The sequence below is a fragment of the Medicago sativa genome, chromosome 3 (genome assembly GCF_051527215.1).
Source record: "Medicago sativa cultivar Bolivia chromosome 3, Bolivia_mono, whole genome shotgun sequence".
NCBI classification, from domain to species: Eukaryota; Viridiplantae; Streptophyta; class Magnoliopsida; order Fabales; family Fabaceae; genus Medicago; species Medicago sativa.
In genome coordinates, this window is record NC_140751.1 from 99382022 (window position 1) to 99397027 (window position 15006).

The following is a 15006-nucleotide window of genomic DNA, read 5'->3' on the forward strand; positions in this document are numbered from 1 at the left end:
ATGTTTTGACTTTCTCTTTCTGTTGCTCTGGTTTTTGGGCCAATACCTCGACTTCTTTTTTAATCTATGAATTTCCTATAAGTTGTCATACAAACGACTGCTTAAATAACACAACTCATATAAAAACACGTAACACATTAACACCATTTAGATTTTTTATCTTGAATCAACATCATTTGAATTATTAATGTGATCTCTATCATTTTCTAATATTTTGACATGTTTTAGTCATTCACTTTGTAAATTTAACAATAACTATTCCAATATTTTATCATGAATCCTTCTTTTTGTTATTTCTCATTGCAACTAACATTGCATACAAGATTTGACGGACAACCCGCACTTGGAAGACCTATCACGTGCAGGTGCTAAGCACGTGTATACGTGTATGTTATTAGTTCTCTATTTCAGAGTGGATATGTTGTTAGCTAACCAACGATAAAAACATGATTTTCATGCTAACAAATGTTCTTATAGCATTAGTAGGTATTAAAAAAAAAACATTTGCTAAATTTTATGTAAGAAAAACATTTTTTTTGGAATTTTAACAAGTTAAATACACAATTTTTAAGATAAAATATTAAAATGCAGTAAAGACGATAAGAGTACTTGTTAGCGTTTGCTTTGGTGTAATAAAAGAAGTGAGGGTGAATATTTAATAAGTAGAAAAGTGTGCAAAAGACGACGTCGTGTGTGAAATAGTTAAACAACGATTCTTAGAGCGCGCTCACTCTTTCTCTCCCTCCCTCACTCGATTACAAGTTACAACCACGGCAAAATTTCGGAACCCAAAATCGAACCCTAAATTGGTGAAACTTCAGCGGCGATTCGCAACACTGCGAATACTCGTTTCTCTTAACCTCCAATTATGGTACGTTAATGCTTCTACCTTCTTGCATTCCTTTTCTTTTTTCTTACGAATTCTGAATGAATTTTTCATTCTGATCGATTTTGGTTTGTTTTAGTTTTCAATTGCAGCTATCAATGATACCGATTCTAAATGTCACTGGGAACCACTTGCACCCACCAAAGAAGCTCAGGTACGTTTCTTACTCCAAATCATTTTCTTAGTTAACCGTTTTTTACAGCTTAGGTTATAGAAGTTACGATTATTTATGCCCTAATTTGCTTAATCTTCATGCATGTTTTGATTGAGCGTTTTTTAGAGGATCCAAACTTACTATAGTGTTTTTTATTTTCTTTCAGGAATTTCATCTTTCTCAGACTTATCATGAAGGACTTGTCAAGTTACAAGCAAAAGAATATGAAAAGGCTCGCGAATTATTAGAATCTGTGCTTAAAGATCCTCTTATTGCTAATGCTCAGGTGGATCGAGGTGCCGCTGACAGTCATCTTTTGCAGCTCAGGTTTCAATCTCTCCTTTTTTTGTGCTCATATATGGCGCTGTTTAGGTGAAATGTATATACACATTCATTGTTTCCGTTCTTCTATGTGCACAAGCTGTTGCTTTTCTTGCAATGCTCCGGATACTAGATCAGATATGGTGTTGTTTAGGTCAATTCAGTATCTGCTTGGCATTGTAGGATGCTTAATGGATAGGATTAATTAGCATTTTGTTCAATGTTGTCAGTCACAGATCAGGAAAATAACGGTCTGTTCAAATTCTGCTATGTTACAGTGCTATAGCGCCGCTATTTGACAACACTTTGTATTAAATAGCATACCATGGAACAATACCAGGTTGTTCAAATTCCGCTACGCTGTAGCCGCTATTTGACAACACCGATTTTGCTATTGGTGTTTTATATAACCTGTCCAGTTGGATTTGTTAGTGTTAGAATATACGAAAGTAGACAAGAATATTGAGATTTACAGTAGAGTATTGTAGTTTATTTCATACGATTAGTTTTCAATTTTAGAACATCTTACATTATCTCCTAAATTTAGTTTCCAGATTATTTAGTCATTACCTTGATTTTGTTTCCTGGTTTTCCTATTTATTCAGAATTAGGAGTCTTGTATCCCTATAGGTAAGGGTCAGTGTTTAGTAGTGTTATCAATTGCGGATGGAGGACCATGGTGGAAAGCCATAATACCACCAATAGCACCGCCATCATTCACAAATTGCCCATGGTGGTTGTAAAAAAGTCCACCACTGCAATCCAAATCATTGTCATATTGTATGTTACGTTATTATTTCTCCTATGCTTCTTTTATCTGAAATCTATAAGTTCACCATTCTAAGACACCTACTTATATTCTAACAGTTAGTTTCTCTTATTTATTGATAATTCACTGTTCACTTAAATATGTGTGTGTGTGTGTGTGTGTCTGTGTGTGTATCGGTGTAACTTACAGAGGTTTCTACAGATTTTTGGCATTGAAAAACCTTGCCGCCGTTTTTCTTCAGCAAGGTTCTACTCATTACGAGAATGCTCTACGTTGTTATCTTCAAGCTGTGGAGATTGATTCTAAAGATTCCGTTGTCTGGAACAAGCTGGGAACATTGTCATGTTCAATGGGCTCGCTGAGCATTTCACGTTGGGCATTTGAGCAAGGCCTCTCGTGCAGCCCTAATAACTGTAAGCACCTAATATTTTAAACATTTCCTTTTTTAGTGGGTACTTAATGATGCGCTCATCAGTTTTTCTTTTCTGCGAGATTCACTTTTCTGTTTTCATCTCTGGGTTAAATTCCTTCATGTTTTCCAATTTAGTGTCTTTTGAACTGTCTATCTACGTCATCTTGCTTCTACGAGCTTGTTTGTTGGGTAAAACTGAAGAATGACATCCACAACCTACAATTGCATTTTGGACCCTATTTTTTGTATCACCAGCAACAAAAACGAAATTAAAATCTATAGCAGTGTGAAAAGCCATTCCGCCAATTGTAATAATTTGTTACTTCTCACTGAATGAACATTCAGCCAGGGTTCGTTCTGGTATATTTATACTTGGCGTTTTACAAACATGTTCACATTCATTGCATTTAATTATTTTTTAAATTAAAATGGGGTATCGTGAAGATCGATGATATGCAAGTTTTACCCCTGTAAGCCTTGAGTATTGTGGCCAAAGGCCGAAATTTGTTTGCATATTATCTAGACAAAATTAGTTCTTTCAAAATTATTTGGATGATCATTTCCAACAATAAAGTTCATCCTTTGAAAGTTGTTTTCATAATGTATTTTATTCAACAGTAATTATATTTGTGTGGGTTTGTCTAACATGTGCAATATTGCACATGTTAAAACAACTAAAAGCAGCAAGTTTTTACTGCAAAACAACAATTATTTATTAAAATGTTATATATTTAATACAAAATGTACAAGTTCCAATGCAAAGTTACTATTTGAAACTTCTTAACATGTGCAAATTTGCACATGATAGAAAAACCCTATTTGTGCATATGTGATTTTCTACCCTTGATGCGTATCTGCAGGGAATTGCATGGAAAAACTTTTGGAAGTTCTTATCGCAATTGGTGATGAAGTTGCTTGCCTTTCTGTTGCTGAGTTGATTTTGAGGCACTGGCCGTCACATTCTCGCGCTATGCATGTTAGAAATACCATTGAAGAATCGGAACCATTGCCATTTGCTCCCAGAGGCATAGACAAATTGGAACCAAAACATGTGCGGCTCAAATTTCCTGACAAGAGAAAAGCTAGTAATGAGAATCTAGACGAGGATGTTGCATTTAAAAAGCTGAAGCAAAACAAAGATCTAGACCTAACCGAAGCTTCATGGGTGGCTCTTGCTGATGCACTGCTGGAGATCTTATTGCCTTCAAACCTGCAGATTTCTGAAGTAGAACTTAAAAAAACGTGCAATTCGCCGGACATTAGGCTAAGCATAAACTTACCTTGTAGTTCAGAAGCTGCTGTGAACGTGGAAGTGAAAGGATTAAGTGGTGACAATTGTGCTTTTGGTGATGGTAATGTAGGACCAGAAAGTGATTTTAAAGAGAAAGAAGCAAATACCCAAGAAGAACAACCACATGAAAGGCGAAGTTCTCGACTTGAAAGGCTCCGCAGTCGTAAACCAGGGAAAGATGATGAATCAAACTCTTGTGGCAAGGACCCAGCCAAGGTTGTCATTCGGTGTCTAGAACCTTTCATTGCTGGTGGATTGGGTGATCAAGAAACTGTTGATAGTGATACCATGACACTCTCCTCTGCAGGAAATTCTGAATATGTTAATGTTTCTACATTTTTGAGACAAACTTCAAATAATTACGGTGCTTACCATATGGGGCACTTGCTGTTAGAAGAGGTTTCAAGACAAGGCCTCCCATTTCAGGATGCTTTTGTCAAATTTCTGGAGCTGGAAAAGTTGACAAGGCATTGGGGAAAGGATAGAACTGCTGAGTGTAATATTTTTCTTGCTGAGCTGTATTATGATTTTGGGCTATGCTCCGTCACTGGTTCTAAACAACTAGAATGGATGTCAGAGGCATCTTATCATCTTTGCAAGATTGTAGAGTCTGTAGCTCTTGATTATCCTTTTCAATTGACTAGTGCCTTGAATGAAGGTTGCAATTTAATTGACGGTTTCCAAGAGACTAGGGGTACATCAATACGTACCTCCACTGAGAATATTTCAGATTTGGACAACTCACTTTTGATGAAAAACAGTTCATTCTGGTCTCGATTTTACTGGATAAGTGGGAGACTGTCTATTTTTGAAGGCAACAAGGCAAAAGCTTGTGAAGAATTTTGTATTGCTTTGTCACTTTTGGCAAAAAGGGAAAAAATGGAACATTCTCCAGGTTCAGTCCCCCGCCCACACTGCAAGGATGTAAAAGAGATAAACATCGATAGAGTTCTTTATGAAGTTAATATATTGAAAGTCAATTTTTTGATGGAAAAGTCTGTCAGTAGGATGATGGAACAAGAAAAGTATTTGGACTGTGTATCTCTACTTTCTCCACTTCTGCTCTCCACAGAGGATGTCTACTTCAATTCATTTTCTTTATGCATGGCAGATAAAAAAGATGAAAAGATAACTTCCATCGAGCTCAGGGCTCTAGATGTTCTAATTGAAGCATGTCAGAAGACAAGGCCAATGGATGTAGATATGTATTTCAATTGTCATTACAGAAAACTGAAAATACTTATGGCATTGATGGGTTTGAATACAAGTATTACATCATGTAAATCTTCTGATCAAACACTCGGTTTCACTGCACCTTCTAATTTGGATGTTGACTCAAATGAAAGCTCTAGCAAGCACTGTAGTCACTTGGCTGCTGAGGAAGTGAAGGCACTCTCTGACTGTATATCACAAGTGAAGAAAGTTATTGATCATTTTGGAGATTCCGTGAGTAAATATCATTGAACATAGTCTTGGATTCTAAGCTGTCTGATCCTGAGGTGTATTTCTTTAAAATCGCTTTTGTGTTAATCCATGTAGTCCATGAACTATACATGTCGTTAATTCTTCTTCCTGTGCACAATTCAAATGATTCCATTAGTTAAAACATACCTACGGCATGCCTCCTTAATATGGTAAAATAAGTCTCTTGTTGCATGTAAACCCCCCCTGCTTTACTGGTGTTTGCTTATTGATTTTTTGGGCCGGACAGATTTCTTGAAGAATTCAAACAGATTGACAGGCTATACGTTTTAGACTTAAGTGATGCAGTATTGTGGCCTTTTTTTTTCTTTCCAATTTTTAGAGGGGGGTAGGTGTTTCATCTGAGTTTCTTTTTCTATGAATCTAGAAAAAGAAAAACACCAACAAGAGAAGCTGCCAGATATGCTTTGATTGCCGCCAGATATGCTTTGTTAGTTGTGTCTATGGCCTCTGTTTTATTACTCGTGACTGTTTGAACTGAATTTCCATTTCTGATATATGGAGAAGCTGCGCATCTCTGCTGCATTGTTGATTTTCTCTCTCTTTGTTACTTTCTTCTACAAAGTGTCTCATATTATCCTCTCAATTATATTTCCATCCCTTTGTCATAAACTTTATTTTTTATTGTAAAGTAGAACAGCTGTTGTCAGCGAGATTACTAATCCAAGTTAATGTTACATGGTTTTGTGGACAGCACCGTCTGTTTCCTCACCATTTTACTGTAGAATGTCCTTTGTCATGAAAGCATTTGTGTTAATGCATTTGCAGGATGGCCTCACAGTTCCAACAAGCAGCCTTTGTCAAATGCAATCTCTGCTACTGTTAATCATGAGCTATGTCGCGAATGTACTTGTCTGTAACAAAACCTCGGCACAAGTAATCTCTGATCAAGTGGAAAGTAGCTGTTTTGTTGATGCAGCCATTGTTTTCTGCAAACTCCAGCATCTTAGCGGAACCACACCTATCAAAACTCAAGTTAGCTATCTCCTTCGTGATATAATCTTACTTTCAATGATGGCTCTTTTTAGTTATTCATTTTTTTAATTGGAAACCTCTGCCACTCTTTCCTGAATTCCCAACTCAGGTTGATTTAATTGCTGCAACACATGACATGCTTGCTGAATATGGGCTTTGCTGTGTCGGTGAAGGTGGCAAAGGTGGAGAAGGAACATTTCTTAGATTTGCAATAAAGCATCTCTTGGCCTTGGATATGAAGTTTAAATCCATCTTTAACCTTAAAAATAAAGAATCAATGCGATGCCAAGAAGCGTCCAAAAACAGTACTGTCAATGTAACTATGGAAGATTCAAAATCTGATACATTAGATATCCGGATGGATTGGACCAGAATTGATGAAATTACCTCTGTCAAAAAGGATGTTTCCGAAGGAATATCTAAAGGCATTTCATGTTGCAAAGTTCAGAATAAAGACAGTAAGGAAGAAGAGTCTGAAAATCACTTGAGTTCTGGGACTGACTGTCAGTTAGTTAAGGGTGAAAATTCATGCAATCAATTGATTGAATGTGTAAATGAACTTTCAGAAGATGAAAGGGAAGAACTTGAGTCTATCATTGACAGTGCATTAGATCAGTGCTTTTTCTGTTTATATGGATTAAACCTAAGGTCTGATTCATCCTATGAAGATGATCTAGTGATGCACAAAAATTCAAGCCGGGGAGATTATCAGACCAAGGAACAGTGTGCTGATGTTTTCAAGTATGTTCTTCCTTATGCAAAGGAATCTTCTGTGAGTACTCTCTATCTTTAATTTGTATATGTTAGCTTGTTTACACAATGTGATGCCAAAATTGCAATTTTTTTATTTGTTTTTGCTAAACATTTTTATGTTTCTTAGAAAACTGGACTGGTCAAGCTCCGTAGAGTTTTAAGAGCTATCAGGAAACACTTTCTTCAGCCACCAGAGGACCTCTTGACAGGAAATCCAATTGATAATTTCCTAGATGATCCTAATCTATGTGAAGATAAACTATCAGAGGAGGCTGGGTCTGAAGGATTTCTTGAAACTATAACTAAGACCATGTTTCCTGATGTGGGAGGTCTTGGACAGTATAACACAACACTGTTGAAGAGGTATACATTTACACCATACTGTTTTTTTTTTTCCACACACACACATATATTATTCTTAACTTGTTTCCTATGAATCATATTTAATGGCTAATATATATCCATGATATTCCTTGTTTTTATCTTCTTAGGTTTATCTCGGTTTTTTTACTTTCAGGTCTGAGCCATACTTGGATGTCTACTGTAACTTGTATCATTTCTTGGCTGTGTCCGAGGAAATGAGTGCAACAGATAAATGGCCTGGATTTGTGCTGACCAAGGAAGGGGAAGAATTTGTTGAGCAAAATGCTAAGCTCTTCAAATATGATCTCATGTACAATCCTCTGCGCTTTGAAAGCTGGCAGCGACTTGGAAATATTTATGATGAGGTAAGTTTAAATGCAATTTGGCTTATTAAAACCTTGATTCTTCGGAATATTCATATGAACAACGCGTCTTGATGTCTTTAAACCTGTTAAACATTATAAAATTTCATATATGTTTCTTGGTTGCACCGAGCCAGGAAGTAGATTTGTTACTTAACGATGGTAGCAAGCACATTAACGTAGTAGGATGGAGGAAGAATCCTACTTTATCTGAGAGAGTGGAAACAAGCCGAAGAAGGAGTAGACGGTGCCTACTAATGAGTTTAGCTTTGGCAAAGACATCTGCTCAGCAGGTTTCACCATGCACTGCATATCTTCACTCTTTTTAAATTTTTCTTCTCTTGGACGAGAATAGTCAGTGTCCTCTTCTTGTTTACTTAGGTTCAATCAATATAAGAATTTAACTATAAAAGAATAGAATATTGTTTATACCCCTAAACATTCCATCCAAATGTTATCTGCACTTAACTTTCGTTTACTCAAAATGTCGGACAATATTTAAGGCCAAAAAAATGTGCAATAAAAATTCACCTTCATGCTGTAATGTCCAAGGCTCAAAATGTTATGGATTTGCAACTTTATATACTTACAATGCTCACTTGAATAAATAAACTCTTGGGACTTTTTAGATGTTGGTTGTCTTTGTCCAGGTAAACATATTGATTCTGTATCCTTTTAAAAAAAAACACGATTCTGTATTTAACTTTTGTGTGTGTATTTATTGTGTTTCCTGGCTAACAATGTCCTAATGCTGTGATGTTCAAGACTTGTAATGTTATTGATCTACATCTTTATATGCTTACAATGCTAACTTGAATAGATATTATATAGCTCTTTTGACTCTTTTACACGTAGGTTGTCAGTTGTCACTGATTTTTTTTGTGTGTGTATTTATTGTGTTTCCAGTGTGAGATACATGAGTTGTTGGCATTGGTATACTACGACAGTCTTCAAAATGTAGTCCCATTTTATGATCAGAGATCTGTTTTGCCCTTAAAGGATGCAGCATGGACGGCGTTCTGTGAGAGCTCAATGAAACATTTTAAGAAAGCCTTCGCACTTAAGTATGTCCTCTTATCTTGTGTCTTATTTTATGCGCTTATCTGGTATTATGACGTTTATGAACGACTTTTGTTCGTTTACAGGGAAGATTGGTTGCATGCATTTTACTTGGGTAAACTTAGCGAAAAGCTTGAATATTCGCATGAAATTGCCTTATCATATTACAATAAAGCTATTGCTTTGAATACATCAGCTGTTGATCCTGTCTATAGGATGCATGCCTCACGCTTGAAACTATTATTTAAGCGCGGAAAACAGAATGCAGAGATTCTGAAGGTTTTGCCTCTTTCTGATCGCATTACTATATTTTAATATTACTTTATTTGCTTGCTTTAATTTTCATGTCTTTGACAGTTGTACTTAAAGATAGACCTATAATTTTATAGTTGACTTGATGATTTGGTGCGCTTGATCTGTATTCTTGATTGTTGTCTGGTTCTCAACAGGTTATTTCAGCCTACGCCTTTGATCAATCTGTAAAAGAAGCTGTCACAAGTATCCTTGGCAGCACAGATAGCTCATCTTTAAATACAAAGGAGACATGTATCAATGCCAATTCTGTGGAAACAAAGCATGAAGGGTTACTAAAATTGGATACTGCATGGTCTATACTTTACAATGATTGCCTTTCTGCGCTTGAAACTTGTGTCGAGGGGGAACTCAAACATTTCCATAAGGCTAGATACATGCTGGCTCAAGGGTTGTATAGAAGGGGTGAGAGTGGTGATATAGAGAGGGCAACAGATCAACTATCTTTCTGTTTCAAATCTTCACGCTCATCATTTACCATAAACATGTGGGAAATTGATAGCATGACAAAAAAAGGAAGGTATATTTTTATTATTAACCTTTCTGTTATCTTTTCACTTGTATTATTATTGGTTTTTTTTTTTTTTTAAGCCTTTTGTTAGTTTAAACTTAATGAATTGATATTTTCATCAGAAACAGTTGATTATTGATGGCTCATACAATGGGATATTTCCACAAATACTTTGGTATTTCTAAGTGTCATAACAAATATTTGAAATATACAATCTCGTGGAACACTTTCTTTCAAATGAAAAGAAACCTTTCCCAATTTGTTTTATATAACTTGAGGACTTACCACTCAATAAATAACATTTGATGGATTTATCTGTGTTGTGCAAGAGTTAGGAAACAGCGATGTTGCCAATTCCTAAACTAATTTCTACTTTGCATTTAATGATATCAGGCGCAAGACACCGGGTTCTGCTGGGAATAAGAAAGGCCTTGAGGTTAACTTACCAGAAAGTTCTCGAAAATTCATTACTTGCATCCGAAAGTATGTGCTGTTTTATCTCAAACTATTGGAGGAGACAGGAGATAGATGTATTCTTGAACGTGCATATGTTTCTCTCCGGGGAGATAAGCGGGTAAATCCCTAAATCCTTATTTAGAAATTATAATTCATATAACAATTACGGTTGTTGCTTAGTTATGCTTCATTTATTCTCGTGGAACTGGAAGCACTCTTCATAATAATTTTTTCTTTTCACTTGATGCTTCATTTTCTGATTTTGACTTTATTTCCTGTTAGATAATAAGGTGAAAATATGTCTTTATAGATATGGATTTTCAGTTTATGCAGGCTTAAGGTAGGAACCCACCTTGTTCATATCGAAATCTGATAGTAAATTGAAGGATTTCTATCATCTTTATCTAAACTTGAAGTAAAACTCTTGCCTGTATATTTTATTATAAAATCAATCTGATCTTGCACCGATGATCATATCCTCGCCTGTTTCTGCAACTTTTTCCCTTTGTCTCAGCTAAAAAATTATTTTATATCAAATCCAAACATAATCTGGTTGGTTTTGCCTCTAGAGTATATTTGGAAGTTTCTATCGCTCCTTCATGAAACTATGCAATCCAATCCAACAGATACCGTTCCTCCTAGTTCTTAAACAATAATAAAACGAACCTCATTAATTATTTGCTGCTTCTTCCCCTAGGCACCTCAAAGGTGTTTCTTAAGCAGCCTTTGAAGGTTTTCTTTTTGGGCTAATTCTATGGTGACCAAGTAAAATAGTGTTGTACTCTGCACAAGTTTTTCCGCCATTGGATCCATAAGTCTCGTCATATCTCGCCTGATCCAATGGTGGAAACAAACTCGTGCATGGTGCTACACATATCTCACTGTGTACTACAGAACTAGGCACTATCCTTCTATTTGTCCCTTTTCCCCTCCCTTTTTATTTCAGTATTTGCATTCATGACCACAACCCCTTTCCTCACCCCCATAGTACTACAGAACTAGGCACTATCCTTCTATTTGTCCCTTTTCCCCTCCCTTTTTATTTCAGTATTTGCATTCATGACCACGACCCCTTTCCTCACCCCCATAGATGCGTAAAACATTCCAATATTGTCTAACGCCGGCAATATTATGCATTAGTCACTCAACTAAAACCCACATAATTTCTTGTTATATTTGTACACCCTTTCATCAGATTTGAAAGTAAACCTGATCTGTATTGTCTCTCTTTTACTTGCAGTTTTCATTATGCATTGAAGATCTTGTACCAGTGGCTATCGGAAAGTATTTAAAAGCTATGATTACAACCATGCGCCATTCTCAGACTACTGCTTCTGTTCCAGTGAGTAGTTCTGACAATGTGTTGGAGAGAATGTTTGCTTTATTTATGGAGCAAGGAAGCTTATGGCCAGAAATATGCAGCTTGCCTGAAATTGAGGGCCCTGGTATATCAGAGAGTATCCTGTATGGGTAATACTATTTAATTTAAATTTAAATAAAATAAAATTTTGAACCAATTCTGAGTCCACAAACTTTTGTAGCTTCTCTGGTTGAAATATTAATGTCTTTGCTGCCAGTTTTGTCCTAATTCAGATCCTCAAATAATTGCAGGTATCTGCATGACCATATAGCATTGTTGGAGATAAATGGAAAATTGGAAACTCTTGAAACAATTAATGAGAAGATTCGAAAACGTTTTAAGAATCCTAAACTCTCAAATAGTAGCTGTGCAAAAGTTTGTAAGCATGCTTCTGTTGCTTTGTGTCGATCTCTTATATACAATTTGGCACAAATCACTCCTGTATCAAGTGGATTCTCAAATGGGATTCAGGTCCATGATTTGACTGATGATGGAATGGAATATAGCCAGTTTCTCTGTATTGATTTGCAGCCACGTGAAATATGGAATACAGCTTTTGAAGATTCATCTCTTTTAGAAAATATCAAAACAAAATGGAGTGCCATTTTATCAAAAATAAAGGATATGCTGATAAAGAAAGCTTCTGATGAAAATTTGGAAATAGCAAACACTTTGCTTAGAGCTTGCTATAATTTTTACCGGGAGAGTTCTTCTGTGGTGCTTACCTCTGGCCTCAACTTTTATGTAATTCCATCTCAATTAGTAACAGAGACACCGTTCGATCCAACTATGTCCGGAGTTGAAACCCTTGATCTGAGCATCCCAAGGAAGCTTCTCTTGTGGGCCTATGTGCTAGTGCATGGACGTTATACAAATATATCAATTGTTGTGAAGCATTGTGAAGAAATTTCGAAGGTATGCTAAGTTCTGTGTAAGATCATCTATTAGCAAAAAACCTAGATGGGTTTTGTTACAGATGTTAGTCATTCATCATTCATGTGTCTTCACCTAAGCTTTTAGATACTTGCTTTATGACAATGTTTGAGAAAGGTGCTCGACATACAAATCTTTCATGATTGACAATATTTTATAGATTTTCACTTCTAGGGGCTGTTAGTATGGAGTACAAATCCACATGAAAATTTAAGTTGCGGGAGTTATGTAGTTATTGACACTGTAAAATTCTACAACTTTTATTGTCAATTGTACTTCAGCTGAAGATTATGCTCTATAAATAATCCTTCATCATGTTTACTCAATCATGCATGATTCTGAAGTAATCGGTTCATGACCATGAATCCTTATATTTGTTTCTGTGGTGCAGTCAAAGATGAAAAGAGGGAGTGGAATGTCACCTGCGCTTACAAACTCGCCTGCTACGGCCCCAACTCTTCATGGTAATTTTCCATCCTCAATAAAAAACAATAATAGGTTTGGACTATGCAAGTCTTTATAAGAAAAGGCTTAACAACTACAATTCCTGTTTGTTGTAGGTAGCAGTAGAAGTGGACCAAATGACATTGATTCTACCCATGTCACAACAGTAGGGAGTGGTTTACTTTGCACCGATGACATTCAGAAGAATCTATTTGGTTCTCCCCAGTTGCATCAATGTACAACTAACGATGCTGAGAGGAGCAATGTGAACGCACGTGAAGTAGAGACACGAGATTGACTACATCTTTCTTGTCCTTGTAAAATTTTGAAGTTTTAACGACTGTAAATTTCAATGTGAATGTGTATAAGAAAATGGGGTGACCATCGTAGGTTGAATCCGTGCATTTCTATGAAAAATAATGCATGGTAGGTTGATGATCAATGAAGAAAGATGTAAGAGGAACATGACTATTGATGATGATGACCCTGTGTGTCATTATGCTGTTGCATCTATCATCGACACTTTGAGAGATTTTGATGAAGTGGACAGTTATTATACATCTAGACCATTAGGCTAAGAAATTAAGCCTAAGTTTGCATGCATGGATTGATTGGAATCTCACCAAAGAGGGGATCGGTAACACCCCTTGAGCTGAGATATTTTTTTAGAGAAATTACACATGCTTTATGGTAGGATGAAAACTCTTTTGTAATCTCTCAACATTCACATCTTCAGCTAGATTGATGGAACCTTTTTTTCTTTCCATGTCAGTCTCATTACTCATGATATTCTTAACCTTGTGTATTGAAAAGTTTAGTGTATTGAGTCCCTCCTGTTGATAGTGCGTTCAAAGTCAATGTAGATGGCTTCCACAATAATCTTAATGGTAATTCTGCTTGTGGAAATCTTATTTGAAATCCAACTAGCAAATTAATCAAAGGATCATATTACAATCCTGGTCATTGTGGTGTAATCTGTGCTAAAAGAGAACCCCTCTTCGTGATATTAAATTGACCCGTGGCTTGAATCTCTTTCACGTTATTTTTTCAATCGATTATGCTAATCTAGCCTCACATATCCTTAGAAAGTCTACATCTATATCTAACCTTAAACCTTTTTTACAAAATGTTCTTAATCTCTTAAACCTTTTTTACAAAATATCCTTAGAAAGTTTACATCTATATCCGTAATTGATTTAAATGCTTTTGTTTCTCATTGTTCTCAGGAGGCTAATTGTTGTGCGAATTTGGTGGCTCTTCAGGGCCATCATACTCTGTTTTTTTTTGAAGGGATGCTGTTTTTTATAATTTCTTTTTTGAAGGGCCATCATTGCTTAAGTGCCCGTCTTTTCACTATTTTTATTGTGCTAACGTTTGAAAATTATGGATGATGTTTTTTATTATAAAATTTTAATTTTGATTAAAAGTAAAAATATAAATGTTTTTTGATTTCAAATTATAACAAATCAAACTAACCATGATTATCTATTTCAATGAAACCAACAATATAACAAAAGAATTATAATCTAAATTCTTATTTCTTAATGATACCAACGACAATCTTTATTATAGAAAAAGTGGTTGTTTAGGAGTATAATTGGAATAATGAAAAAGTAAGAATAAATATACTCATATAGTTTGTTACACTTTTAAAATGATAAAGGAAAAAACTGAACAATTGTGTTTGTTACACTTTTATTTTAAAATTTATCTATTTTTTTACATGTGTTATTTGTATTGAAAATTAAAGACATTTTTGAAAAGAAAAAAAATACTAACCTAAAAGAGCTGAAAGGGACTGTTTTTTTTTCATATATAGTATAAATATTCCTTTATTAAACATCCTTTTATAAAATGATTGTTATGAACTTTCTTCTGTTCGTGAGTTAATTAAATGTCTAATTCGTAAATAAATAAAATTTATGAATAAAGATAGCAATACTCGGGTCACACACTCAAACAAATAAGAGTCACGTCAGCCTCTTTTTTAATTCCTGCTCCTGCACTTGGCTACCAGTTACTATTTCTAACTATTTAGATTACCTTTTAATTTAATAAAAAACCTCAACTCCCACTATTGTCTTCTCATATGTTCTTTCACCATCGCACAGATTTTCCAGCACAGTCCAGAACATACCCAACGCACACATGTTGCAGCACAGT

General features: G+C 35.5%; 1 protein-coding gene across 2 annotated transcripts; it reads left to right on the top strand.

Annotated features, from left to right (window-relative positions):
- Positions 1 to 686: 686 nt before the first annotated feature.
- Positions 687 to 13607, top strand: LOC146942784 (Tetratricopeptide repeat (TPR)-like superfamily protein). Of its 2 annotated transcripts, none has more exons than XM_085756864.1 (18): positions 687 to 871; positions 966 to 1040; positions 1207 to 1367; positions 2332 to 2543; positions 3403 to 5279; positions 6084 to 6290; positions 6400 to 7062; positions 7171 to 7406; positions 7561 to 7771; positions 7906 to 8061; positions 8675 to 8832; positions 8914 to 9106; positions 9277 to 9659; positions 10044 to 10224; positions 11347 to 11576; positions 11718 to 12381; positions 12791 to 12863; positions 12960 to 13607. In XM_085756864.1, exons 1-18 carry the CDS (start codon positions 869 to 871, stop codon positions 13139 to 13141), a joined length of 5865 nt encoding a protein of 1954 aa, XP_085612990.1. In that variant the 5' UTR covers positions 687 to 868; the 3' UTR covers positions 13142 to 13607. The 2 variants fall into 2 exon arrangements, with proteins under 2 accessions (XP_085612990.1, XP_085612991.1); XM_085756865.1 differs by having other exon boundaries at positions 11347 to 11570.
- Positions 13608 to 15006: the final 1399 nt, after the last annotated feature.